At 49.9% G+C, this 12,758-nt stretch overlaps 1 protein-coding gene across 4 annotated transcripts in view; it reads right to left on the bottom strand.

Moving 5' to 3' along the window:
• Window positions 1-12,758, bottom strand: part of GTF2IRD1 (GTF2I repeat domain containing 1) — a 50,692-nt gene that overhangs the window by 10,190 nt on the left and 27,744 nt on the right. For 3 of the 4 annotated variants that reach the window (XM_048966838.1, XM_048966837.1, XM_048966839.1), the window contains exons 9-22: window positions 12,411-12,594; window positions 11,445-11,470; window positions 9,236-9,356; window positions 7,239-7,276; window positions 6,977-7,057; window positions 5,674-5,763; window positions 5,342-5,401; window positions 4,915-4,980; window positions 3,644-3,827; window positions 2,866-2,924; window positions 2,644-2,703; window positions 1,864-1,947; window positions 605-788; window positions 111-139 (exon numbers count right to left, since the gene is read on the bottom strand). In XM_048966838.1, the coding sequence (XP_048822795.1) occupies window positions 111-139; window positions 605-788; window positions 1,864-1,947; window positions 2,644-2,703; window positions 2,866-2,924; window positions 3,644-3,827; window positions 4,915-4,980; window positions 5,342-5,401; window positions 5,674-5,763; window positions 6,977-7,057; window positions 7,239-7,276; window positions 9,236-9,356; window positions 11,445-11,470; window positions 12,411-12,594 (1,266 nt within the window). The remainder of the gene's footprint in view (window positions 1-110; window positions 140-604; window positions 789-1,863; window positions 1,948-2,643; window positions 2,704-2,865; window positions 2,925-3,643; window positions 3,828-4,914; window positions 4,981-5,341; window positions 5,402-5,673; window positions 5,764-6,976; window positions 7,058-7,238; window positions 7,277-9,235; window positions 9,357-11,444; window positions 11,471-12,410; window positions 12,595-12,758) is intronic. The other variant, XM_048966840.1, reaches the window with a different exon arrangement.

Below are 12,758 nucleotides of genomic sequence, written 5' to 3'. Positions count from 1 at the left end.
ACCTTCCTCCAGCTGATAAAATTAGCGTGCCATTCACATCTTGCAACTCCCTGACTAATAACAAACAGCAAGGCCAAGCACTGCTTAGGCAAAAAGGCACCATCTCTTACCGGGCTTAGGGATGAGTCCTTGGAAAGGCCTGTAAAACAAAGGAGGCAAAATGAAGATTTCATAGGCAACATCTTGAGTATACACCTGGGAAAACACTCGGCAAGTAATGGATGTGTAGGAAAATCTGTTTTTCCCCCAAGCTCCTCAAGCTTCTCCCACCTCAGGTCTCCAAGAGAAGCAGCACGGATGTCTCTGCAGAGGCACCCAGCACTGTTTCATCCCACTGAGCTGTTTTGGGGGCTGCAGCCCTGCCAGCACCACCCTGAGCACCTCCTCACCTCCTCCTTGGGCAGCGGATGGGAGGAGAGAGCCAAAGGATGCCACGCTTTATAGCCCACTCCAAACCATTGGCTGCCAACTGAATTGCTGTCCCTGGGGCTGGAGATCTGCGTGGTATTTACCAAAGCTGTGCATTTAGGTAGAGGCATGGCAATCCCAAGTCAGCCCCTTCCCCTTTCCCCTGTGGGGTGGCAGGCAGCCCTCAGGGCCGTACCTCGTCACCGTGAACTTGATTTTATCAGCTACAGCCAATATCCTCTCCAGGTTCTGTGAGCCAAAGGTGCATGGCTTGCGGAAGGGGATGCCAGGGGGCAGTCCTTCAATGATCACCGAGCCTGGATTGCTCTTGATCCTCTTGTATGGCACTTGTACGGGGTATTTAATCCCCAAGGCTTCACCTGGAAGAGAAGCAAGAGGTAAGCATGTGGGATGGCAGCGATGTAATTTTGACAGTGGTTCTGGCTCCATCCCAGTCCTCCCAAACCCCACTGTAGAGCCAGGTGAGCTGGGTCAAGGAGCAGCACATTCAGCCTTAACCATGGGGGTAATGGGTCCGGAGGCAGAGCTGGTGGGAAGGATGGAGAACCCAGAGCTGTTTGCCTGGGGACATTACAGTGAACATCGCATCCACGCTCCGTCTCTCACATCTGGCTACAGGATTGAAGGGGAATGGCTTGAAGTTAAAAAAGGGGAAATTTAGGTCAGTTGTTAGGAAAAAAATTCTTTACTCTGAGGGTGGCAAAGCACTGGCACTGCTGCCCAGAAAAGTTGTGGGTGCCTCACTCCTGGAGGCATTCAAAGCCAGGTTGGATGGAGCCCTGGACACCCTGATCTGGTGGGTGGCAACCAACCTATGGCATGGAGCTGGAAGTAGATGATCTTTATGGCCTTTATGGCCCCTTCCAAGCCAAAGCATTCTACAATTCTATGATTTCCTTGCCATAATTGTACTGGTTTGTTAAACGATCACCTAGGAACCTGGACAAGCCTCAACCCCATCTAGAAAATGAGATAATGACATTTCCCTGTCTTGCTTGATAACAGCAATTGTCCCTAACATCCCCCTGGCAGATGGGAAGAGCAGTGCCACAGAATTGCCTGCGGATCCCTTTACTCTCTTCCCAACATTCCCTACCTCCTTCCCACCATAGAATCATTAAGGTTGCAAAAGACCAATAAGATCATGCAGTGCAACTGCCACCCCTCCACCAGCACACCACTGACCACATCCCTCAGTGCCTCATCTCCACGGCTCCCAAACACCACCAGGGAAGTCTGTGCAGTCTGTGCCAATGCCTCACTGCTCTCTCTGAGAAGCAACTGCTCCTAATATCCAATATCCTGGTGCACCCAGCATAACAGCAGCTCCGGATGGGGAGATGTTGGGAGAGAGGGATGGGTAAGGGTGAAAAATCAGGGATGAGCCAGAGGGGAATGAAAGCAGCTAAAGCAGCTCCCACCCTGATTTCTCACCGTATTTCTTATTGAACAGGTCCTGGACTTGTTCCCGCAGCGTGTTAGCAATGTCTATTCTGGAAAGCCTGGCATCATAATTTTCTGTAAAATAAAGGAACAATTATGGACTTCTGCTGTTAAATTAAAAGGCACTCTGTGACTTTTAAGTAATACGATTTTCTAATTATAGGAAAGTCCTTATCTTGCAATTAGCTAATCTCTGGAGTAGGCCATTCAAAGTCCTTAAAAATAATCTAAACAGAAATATGTGGGTTTTTTTTTTCCCCCGCCTGTTTGCTAAGAATAAAAGCTGCATGAAATCAAAGATTCAGTGGTGATAATCACCAGCGTTAAAATAAAACACACTCGAAAGCCTGACAAGCCAAAACCCTTTCAAGGCCTCCATCCCTGGCTGAGGAGTGGGGCAGAGCTCACCCATCCCAAACCACAGGATCCTCATTGCTGCCCCTTTCCCTGCACACAGCTGCCCCAACAGACCCTCCCCACTGGAGAGATGCACTGCGGATGGGAGCGGTGTTTATATATTAAAGAAGAAACCAAAAAATAGCCAAAGTCCAAATCTTAGAAGACTTCATTATGTGTCTCACAAGGTCAGATGGTGAGATAAGCAAAGCTGTTTAATTAGGGCTCCGTTCAGAGCCTCTCGTGTGGACCCATGGCTGTGCACCAGCCCTCCATCTTCCCTTCGACTCTTTCCCCATCTCCTCCTCTCCCACCCTCCAAGCCCTGCAATCTCACAGCTCCTCCATTTCCACAGCTGTCCCCTTCAGAGCCCACCTTGGAAGCCCTGTCTCTTCACGGCATCATCCAGCAGTGCATCACCACAGTCGCTGGCAGCTGGGCAGGGGACAGAGAGCCATTAGCATCAGCAGTACCAAAGGGCCACGGGACCACCACGACTGCCTTTGCACAGGGCAAGAACAAGGTGGCACAAGATGTGCTGCAGGGACGTGCTCTCCCTCCCTTTCTACCCCATCACTAACAGGTCTCAAGCCCTACCTTTAGCTCCTGGGCTGTCCAAAGCCATCTCCTTAATGCCCTCCGCCAGCAGCTCCGGTCTGAATAACAGCAAGAAGCAGACACAGTGTGATCAGATCCCCATCCAGCAAAGCCATCAACGTTTTACTGCCCCATCTATCACTGAGGATAACGCTCCTACAGCAGCAAACCCACTAAACATATCTGGCTAATGCAATTTCAAAGCTCCTGCAATACAGCGGGGGAACTTCAGAAATAATTTTCATGCTGACAGGCTCTTTAGTGAGCCAATGTAACACTCCATGCGATAAGATTAAGCTTGTGACAGCTGAGTAGCTTAAATCAGCGCCTCCAAATTTGCATGAGATGTGGTCCCAACATTTCTCGGGGACAGGGAAAGCCTGCCTAACTGCTTTCAATGTACAGAAAGTCATCGTTGTTTGGATAAAAAACCCTTAGAAATACCTAGATATTTTCTGTCCATCTCTGCTGGATTCTTTCCCCCACCTTCCAGGACAGCCCCTGCTCCTCATAACAGGGACAGCATCCATCCTGGTGCCTGTGGCATGCACAGATATGCATGGGCCTTGGATGAGCCACTGCACATAGGAAAGCTTCTCCTTGCCCCACATCTGGCACCCTGAAGTTTCAAGGCTTTGGCTGCTCCTGATTAAGCAAATTGACTGTAGGTGACCAAGTGATGGATACTGCCCAGGACACTGCATGGCTGCTGCATCCCTAGCAGCAGGAGTTCCAACCTGCAGCATCTTCCCATGGGATGGCCACTCCTCCTGCTCACCTTTTAATGACAAACTGAATGTTGTTGCTTGCTTGGAGGATCTTCTTCAGCTTTGCAATCCCAAAGCAGTTGGGACGCCGCAGCAGGATGCCCTCTGGCAAACCTACCACAAACAGGTCCTCAGGGTACATCAGGAACTTGGAGTAGGGAACTTTGACCGGCTCTGATATTCCTATGGCTTTCGCTGCACGAGAAACAGATCTCATTAGTTTGACAACTGGATCAATGCAGCAGAGATATGGTACATCAGCACAAGTTGAAGAGGTCTTCAGAGAGTTTCTGGTTACCCTGTGCCCAGTAGGGATGCCCTGTGATGTGATAAAACCAGGTGGCCACCAAGTGTTTGCACTGGGGACTCCATTCCCGGGCCTCACTGCCGTCCCTCAGGCAGACATGGAGATGGGGGACGTGGCTCCCAGTCCATCACTGTGCAAAGCCCACTGCTCTGCAGGCAGCTTGATCTGCAGCTCTCCCCTGCCCCTCCCCAGGAGCATCGTGGTCCTTCTCCTTTTCTCCCTTTACAGCCCAGGTTGGCTCTCACAGCTCTGTACTTTGGAGCTGGATGCACAGAGCTCAGTTTTCTCTCCCGTTTTCTCTCCTGCCCCCAGCAGCAGCAAAACCCTTTTGCCAGTTCACCAAAGGCACGTGTGACCTTGCTGAATTTTTCCCAAGTTAAGTAACCTGAATAAAAAGTAGCAGGAGGTAAAAGATATGTTTTCTCTGCACCTCCCAATGCCCTGCTAAACTTAATTAAGCTAGGAGACATCCTTAGGCACCGAAAGCAGGTAATAACCTGATTTTTGTTTATTATCCAGCAGACCTTTCTGTCTTTCTTTGTAAGGAAGGAGAAGGTGGAGGCATGGGATACATGACCCCAGGACAAAGCATGCCATGTCCCTGCAACCCACCAGCCCTCCTGGCCACCACACAGCCCAGTCGGATGGAAAATCCTCTTGGATGTATTTCAAACCAGTGCTGGGTGCACCCATCAGCCCCACTTCAGTGGGAGGAAGGCTGAAGGTCACCATGGCAATTCCTGGGCTGTGCCAGCACAAAGGCACTGAGAAAGCCAAGGGGAAGAGCTGCAGTAACGAGGCCCAGGGAGACTTCAAACGTGCTCAGAAGCCCGGCAGACAGTAAATGAACAAATTAGATTGCACCTTTACTCAGCAACTGGTTTGGAAAGAGTAGGTGGCATTTCTTAGCAATTAGGATCTCCTCACGGCCGAAGCCAACACTTGGCATTACAAATGTGTTAATGACCAACTTACCGTATCTCGTGTTGAACAAAATTTCTACTTGTCTCCTCAAATGACTCAAAACGTCCCCTATACCATCTGCAAAAAAAATTAAAAAAAATAAAAGGGATGCTCTGAGAAATCAGCTGCCTCCAGCACAGCACTGATCTCCCCAAGGAGGCAAAAAATAGAAGTGAATCTGGGCAATAGATGCTACCAATGCAAGATGGGAGGAGAGAGACCTCTACTCATGAGTGGGTTGGCACCAGTGAGAGTCCCCCCATCAGCCAGCAGTGCTCACAGTCTGAGCACCGAGTCCCCAAAATACAGAGGTGCATCTCTGCACGGAGGCTGAGTTCTTCACAGATAACGCAGGCAGCCCACCAAACACAGCTGTGTCCATCAAACCTCCCAAAGCCTTGCAGCTATTGGAGGTGCTCCAGGTTCACCAGAACCTCACCTGATCCCTCCATCTGTTTCTCTTCGTGTCGTGGCTCCTCAGCAGGCCCCTTCTCTGTCCCTGCCAAGGAAAAAGAAGGGTTAGCAGTGGCCAGCACCAGCAAAATCAGACCATGTATCAGCAGGAACCCTCTGGGTCACCCACAGGCACAGGTTGGGTCTGGCAGTGCCATGCTTTCCCCCAGGAGCTTGGTTCATGCTATGGCAGCCCCCAACGAGCACCACCTGCCTGAGCTCCGAACTGGACTCTGTGAGAAGGTGCTGACTCCATCACCTTGGCTCGTCACCCACTGCATTGGATGACCAGTCTCCTGGATAGGTAATTTCCATTACCTGCTACTGCATCTAGGATGTAGCTCGACTCCTCCGAGGCCACGTGCGCGGTCACCGGGTCATGCAACTCATCTGAACCGGGCGATCGATCTGCGGACAACAGCATGGGAAGCTTTGGTCTCAAGGAGAAGGGCACCATTCCTCCAAAGAGTTTCAGAGGCAGTTGGCCCAACAGCAAGGGCTGAACAAAGAGCATCCTCAGCCTGGGTGCCACGGCCTCCCACAAATGCAGCCCATCTCTCTCAGACCCAAGGGAAAAAGCTTCATCTTAACCTCTACAGCATGTGAAGAGCAAAAACAGCCCTGAATTATTTAATTGGCTTAACTCCATGTGAACACTCAGTTCTGGCTTAAAAAGTTAATGCTGCTTGACTTAACTACTCCACCTTGAGAACAGCATTCCACTAATGCCGCCTTCCTCCATGAAATGACACCTCCTGAAGTTTCCCTTATGTATATATGTATGCCCTCTCAATTTAAGCCTGCATCCCCTAATACCGGACTGCCCAACGCCCTCAAAAAGCTATCCAAATTTAGTTTTAAATAAACCTTTAGCTAGTTTAAATACTTCAATCGGGTCACTTTTTAATCATCTCCTCGCAGGATAAATAATCCAAATTTCATCAATTTCTTCTTGCACCTGAGCACTTTTCTATTAATCATCTTCATTGCCCTAAGCTGTACTCCCTTTGATTGAACTGTATCTTCAAATAAGGTAATAAAAAGTGGACTCTGGACTTCAAGTGTGATCTACCCAGTGCTGGAGAAGTGATAACACCTCCTCCTCCCACACGCTGCCAGCTTGCCATGCATTAACTTTCTTCTCTTCCACGAGCTGCCAAGTTGAAAATTAAAATGTTTGATCTACCGCCATACTTTGCTCCTTCCCTTCCTCTATGGTAACCACATGTTAAATCCATTCCATGATAATCCTGGAGAGACTCCCAGCATGCCCCTGTATTAATGGGATCGGTGCATTTGGGTGCAATTGAGATTGCAGCAATTTGGGTGCCACGAGATAAGCGCAGATGCAGTTGGACAAGTTGGACAGGGCATCACTGCTGCCCCCAGCATCACTTGCACTCAGGCTCACTGGGAGTCATGTTGCTGCCCTAATTCTGCTGAGATGATTAATTGATGGTTGGAAAGCACACTGACAATGCAAAGTGCTACCTATCCACTCATTAAACCCTAAGGACAGCCCTACCATTTGGTGTGATACCCAGGTCTGGTAACTGCTCTAGGCACGGCTGCTTCTCCAAACAAAACCTGGAGAAAGAAGCAGCAGGGAGTCGGTGCCCACCTGGAACAGTGATCTGAATGATGTCCAGCTCATCTGGCTCGATTTTGATCTGTCTGATCCCACCCAGCTCTCCTGAGGTACCTGTAGGAGAAAGACAAGCAAAGACAATCTCCAACATGAACCAGAGACGCTGTGTCTGCACACCTTGGTGGGCAACTACATCACCCATGAGCCAGAGGTCAGCAGCTCACTGAGCACCCCGTATTTCCTGGGATGGCACAGAATCCTCCCCAGCACCAAGAGAAAACAAATGATTCCTCACCTGGTTCACAGCTTTCAGGAACGCCACATTTCTCTGACCTGGAAGGGAAAGGCAGATGAGAGGTGCTAATCAAAGGGAAAGCTTTAAACCCATGCGCGTGCACTGGACCCATCCCAGGGGCTTTAACAGCCTCAGACCTTGCAGACTCCATCACACTGCAGCACAGAGCAGTGCATAAAGCCTCATTACAATGTGGTTACTCACGGAGGAAAAGCAAATAGAGAGAAAGGAAAAAGTCAATTGATTTGGTAAATATTTATTCTGCCCAAAGGTTTTCTCCCCTGGATACTGGGCACTATCCCAAACTTGTGTCTACAGTTAACTTCACATGCTTAGAAATTTATGCAAGGTGTTCAGCATCCAAATTAGATTACTTTTCATTCTCGGGATGGATATTCTCTCTGTCTTTCTTAAACAAGAACAACTGCTTTGGCAGTGAAGGACAGAAGGAACGGCACTGGAGAGCCACAGTGCTGGTGCTCTGAGGGAAAGGACAGCCCTTCTGATGCAGCTTCACATCTGTGCTGGCTCAGGGGGGAGAGGGGGGTTAAAAGCACCCCACCCTCACCTCAACCCATTCAACGGCATCTGAATTCAGGCAGTGCAATAAATTTGTTGTAAGGACAGATCTTAACTGGGCAAAGAGGATGTCCAGGCCTGTAAGTACAGTGTGTGCCACATCGGAGCTGCAGGAAGGGCTTCCAGCTCTCCCAGGTCAGGTGAAAGGCAGTCTTTCAGAAGATGCCCTCCCCAAGTGCAGTGCAGTGCACTTCCCTTTGCCCTGCAGCATCTGGCACTGCCCCAGACCCGGACTCTGACCTGGGTGGACCACAGGTATGGAAACGCTGTGCTCCTACTGGGAACAGGGCTTTCCTCATTGACAGGAAGAACAAAGCAGGATTTGATTATTTGTCAAGTACACATATGGTTTTCCTGCAGATATGTGTTATCGAGGTACTGGGAGGGTTAATTTCCACCTGCAGGAGGGCAAAGTAAGGTTTGCACCACCACCACCACAGCAAGGCACAATTCCCTTTGCAACCAAGAGAATGAGAAAAGCAGGGCATGTGGCCTCACTCAGCTTGCACCCACACAACACAAATAGGGACCAACGCACATCTATACACACAACCAGGGTAGATCTGACAGATTCTGAAGGGACCTCAGGTGATTCTGCTGCTTGTACCGAATTTAGGCCAGCAGAAGGTCAGCCCAGCCCAGCATCACCGTGGGAAGCACTACCCAAACCTGGCTGCATACAAACTGCCCCTACAACACCTACTTTTCTCCCATCATGTCTTCTGCAGAGGTTTGTCTGCCCCATGCAACCCCTGCCTGGCCTCAGCTGCTGAGATGGGGCAGGAGCAGCATCAGCAAGGTGGGACAAGGATGCTACTGCAGAAATGTGCCACTCATTTTCCACCCCTTGCTTTGCTCAGCACCCTTCTGTCTCTCTGCCTGCTTGCTTTCGGTCACACTGATTTAACTGCACGGTGAGATCTCCCGTGGCAAAAATTAAGAAGTGCCCTAATTGCAAATGTTAACAAATGAACAGAAAAATGAGAAGCCTCAGGCCAGACTTCAGCCCTGCAGCATGCTTGGGGGAGATCTGCAGCACCAGTTTCCCCTGCTCACCCCCAAGGATGGCGTGTTTGATAAGGGCTGTGAAGCACTGCACAGGCTGTGCAGAGAGGTGGGAGATGCTCCATCCCTGCAGACACCCAAGGTCAGGCTGGATGAGGCTGTGAGCACTGATGGAGCTGTGGGCATCCCTGTTCACTGCAGGGAGTCAGACCAGATGGCCTTTAAGGGTCCCTTCCACCTCAAACCACTCTGTGACACTACGATTAGTGCTGCTTCTCCTTGCTAAATGCTTCCAGTCTCAAAGCTGTGCAGGGCAGGAGGCAGCTCACATCACTCCTGCAGGTAACAGCACCGATTTCCCCCCAAATCAATGATTCCAAGCTTTATTCTTCTGATAGCTGAGTGCCACTTACCTGCTGGCAGCCTGTGATGTCCCCGCCAGGTCCAGCACGGCCCCGCGGTGCGGCTCGGGGGAGATCTCCCCAGGGGGACTGGAGGGCTCCAGCTTGGTTGGATCTTTGGTAAATTTACTTCCTGGTGCCAGACGTGCAGAGTGGGTTTGGAATTAAAAGCAAAACCAGAATAAGCAACCAAAGAGCTAGAAGTGCAACAATGCTGCATCTCCACCTCCATGTCCTTCCTCTCTAGTCCCAGAGCTAAGGTCAGGGAGAGGAATGGGTTTTTAAGAGCTGCCTGCTTGCAAAGAAGTGGGTGCTGATTTAATTGGGCTCGCAAAGGGAGAAAGGATGTGCTGCAGGGACACAAGAGGGGACAAAAGGATACAGTCACCACCAAACACCCCCTCTTCCCCTTCCCTGTTCCTCAGCAATATGAAAGGAGCTGAAACGAAGCCTCAGCAATGACCTTGGAGATGAAAAGGGTGATCTGATGACAGGATAGGAAATGAGAACCATGCAGGGAACGTGAAGGAAGTGCTGAAGAATTGGTGCTGAGGGAAGGAGGGAATGGAATTACGCAGCCAGGCTTCAAAAACCATATAGGTGTTCTCTTAAATAGCTGTAAAGGGCCTCTGGCTGGAATCAAAGTGCCACTGCAACATCCCCACCCTTCCAAAACTCATCCTGCCCCATGGGAAAATGAAGATTTCTGGCTTTAGACCCCAGCCTGGATGGAAGGGCAAGGCTCTGGCAACAGGACCAGCAGCAATAGCGAGCCTCAAAGATGCTGTTTATCTACCGACAGTCCTTTTAATTTGTACTTTCTATGGACTGAATCTTACTCTTGCAGCAATGAAGCTTGCCTTCAGCTGCTACCCAGGGGAGTAGCAAAAATAGGTTTCCTAGCAGTGGTGGGTATTTTAATTAAAGGGTGAGCAAAACTGTAAGGGGAAGCTTTGGGATGCTTTATAGTCGGCGAGTTAAAATATGGCTCCGCACTGAAAAAGTGCCTTTGCAAAACTGGCACCTCCTGACTCAGCAGATGCTTTTTTTTGCACAGTCAGATGTGCTGACACGAATCGCAGTAAGACAGGTTTAATGTATTTTGCTCCTGGTAGCCCTGCGGGGAGCAGGAGGGGAAGGAGGGGCCGTCACCCACACGGATTTGCTTCCTCGTCTCCACGTTTCCATTTGCAGCTCCGTGCCAAGTGACCCTGAGCTCCCAGCACAGAGCTTTCCTGCTGCAGCTCGCAGGCGTGGGCAGGCAAGAGCTGCTCCATCACCCCCTGTGTCTGAAAACGCCTCCCCCAAGGCAAACTGTGACGGATTTGCAAGGAAAATCCAAGCACCCAAGATGCGGTTCAGAGCTCCAAACCTGAGGGGTGGGCGACAGCTTCAAAATCATTTTCTAGAGCAAGAAAATCACAAATGGGACTCCAGAACCACGGAGGTGGGACCTCCTCCAGGTTATGCTGGGACTCGGCCTGGGAGCACCCTCAGGTTGTTAATTTGGCCTGTGGAGATGTCACAGGGGTTGTCTGGGAAGCTGGATGGCAGCTGGGAAGAAAGGAAAACCCCAAACACGTCTTTACTTGTGAGCCAAGCCCAGGAGCAGGGCTGGGTGATAAATCTGGGAGTGCCTGGTGCTGTTCCTGAAGTTCCTCCCCAAATCAGGGCACTGGGACGTGGCAGCCTCCCCAGCTCCTGTCTTGCTTTATTCATTGGGAAGCACTGAACGTGGCTTCTCGACCTCCAACAAGCAGGACTAAACACGGGGAAAAGAAAGCAGAACTTCTCCCAGTGTTTTGTTACTGATCAAATCGATTTTTGCTGTTTTTCCTTTAAAAAACAGCCAGCCACTGGGCGATGCTAGCACTTCCCAGTTAAAATTAAGAGAATCATTTACCAGGGAGGAACCCGGTGGTGACTCTTCTTACCCACAAAAGCAAAGGAACACCCCACGTGCCTCCTGCAGCTGTGTGCAGGGAGCCAGCACAGCCTCACGCCCCACATATTCCTCCCTTGGACCTTCAGAACACAATTTGAGGGGTGCACAGTGCCTATTCTGAGCCCAGGTAAAGCCAGCCTGGGTTTGGCACAGACCAGGTTTCTTCTCACTGAGTGTAAAGATGTGTCCTACACTTGGCTGTTTGCATTTCAACCCTGCTTCTCTGGATAATCTTTCAATTCACAGGCAATAAATCAGAAGACATGAAGAACGTACCTGTGAAAATTCTCTCATCAAACATCCTAGGAGGGAAGGGGAAGAAAAGGATTAGAAAGAGATGCTTCTAATGACTGACTTTTAGGTTCTATTTATGAATAGGATTAAACTGAATCAAAATAGTCAACTTATTCATTCCCTCAAAAAAAAAAAAGAAAAAGAAAAAGGCTCTGAGCTTGTTGTGCAACCAAGCAATCTTACAGCATATGCTTTTTAACCAAAGCACTTTTAAATCTCTATATAAGTCGTTCTCTTCATTTAATTAACTTATTAAATGAGGCTGTTCGAGGCTGGTCCCAAAAGATGATAGGACCAAAGCAGAAGCTTTCACTCCAGCAGCAAAGCAGTGCCCAGGACACAGCACCCTGCCTGCCTGTGACACATCCTCATGGTGTCATCAGTAGAGGATTTCAGATGTCCACAAATGATCGCCTCCAAGCACCCAGGTGTGTGCAGTAACTATGGGTGTTTCTCCTCCCAGACACCAAATGTCATCTGATAGCTGTGCTGTGATGGAAGGGTCCCAAAGCCAGTTGAAATGCTGAGAGGGACACCTGCAATGCCTCACAGCAGGATGACAGGGGCTACGGATGGCCTTGTGGCATACTTACAAAAAGGGAAAGAGAGATGGAAGTCGGGGACTGAAACCCCCTGCTCATCTCTTACACAACAGCTGTTTAACTCTTTTCCATAAATAAGGACAAAATGAGTTCTGGGTGTAAAACAAACCGTCTGGGCATGGAGGCAACAAACTGAGCTTAAATTCCCAGCTGTGCTGCTGGCTGTGTCCTCATGGAGCTCCCAGGGCACCCAACCAGCCAAAGATGTGCTGAGAGAGCCAAACCACGAGCCAAATGTGCTGTAACTGCCCCGTTCACGTTAGACATACCAAGCTAACCCCAAGACACCTGATTCAGTGCAGCCCCTTCCTGCCAGTGGCAGCTCCTGCAGAGGATGGCCACTCACCTCTTGATGACAAAATGGATGTTGTGCCTCTCCTCCAGTATCCGCTTGAGTTTGGGGACGCCGTAGGTGCAAGGTCTTTTGAAGGGTATTTTGTCAGGGATGCCAATGATTTCCACGGCCTCGGGGTCGCACGCGATCTTCCGGTATGGGACGGGGACCATGTGGTCTAACCCCAAGGCTTCAGCTGCAAGGTGAAAGGTTTTCACTCAAACACACACTTTTCCTTTGAGGAATGATAAAAATGAAGGTGAACTCAAGGTGGTCTGAAAAGCAGAGCGTGTGTTGTCTTATCTACTGCTTTTCCCCCAGCAGGTCTCTGAGCCACGCAGCTCACATCTCAGTTATCAC

Source organism: Lagopus muta, chromosome 20 (assembly GCF_023343835.1).
Source record: "Lagopus muta isolate bLagMut1 chromosome 20, bLagMut1 primary, whole genome shotgun sequence".
Taxonomy (NCBI): Eukaryota; Metazoa; Chordata; class Aves; order Galliformes; family Phasianidae; genus Lagopus; species Lagopus muta.
Note: the sequence above shows the minus strand (reverse complement) of the source record. Positions and strands in the feature narration are given on the sequence as shown.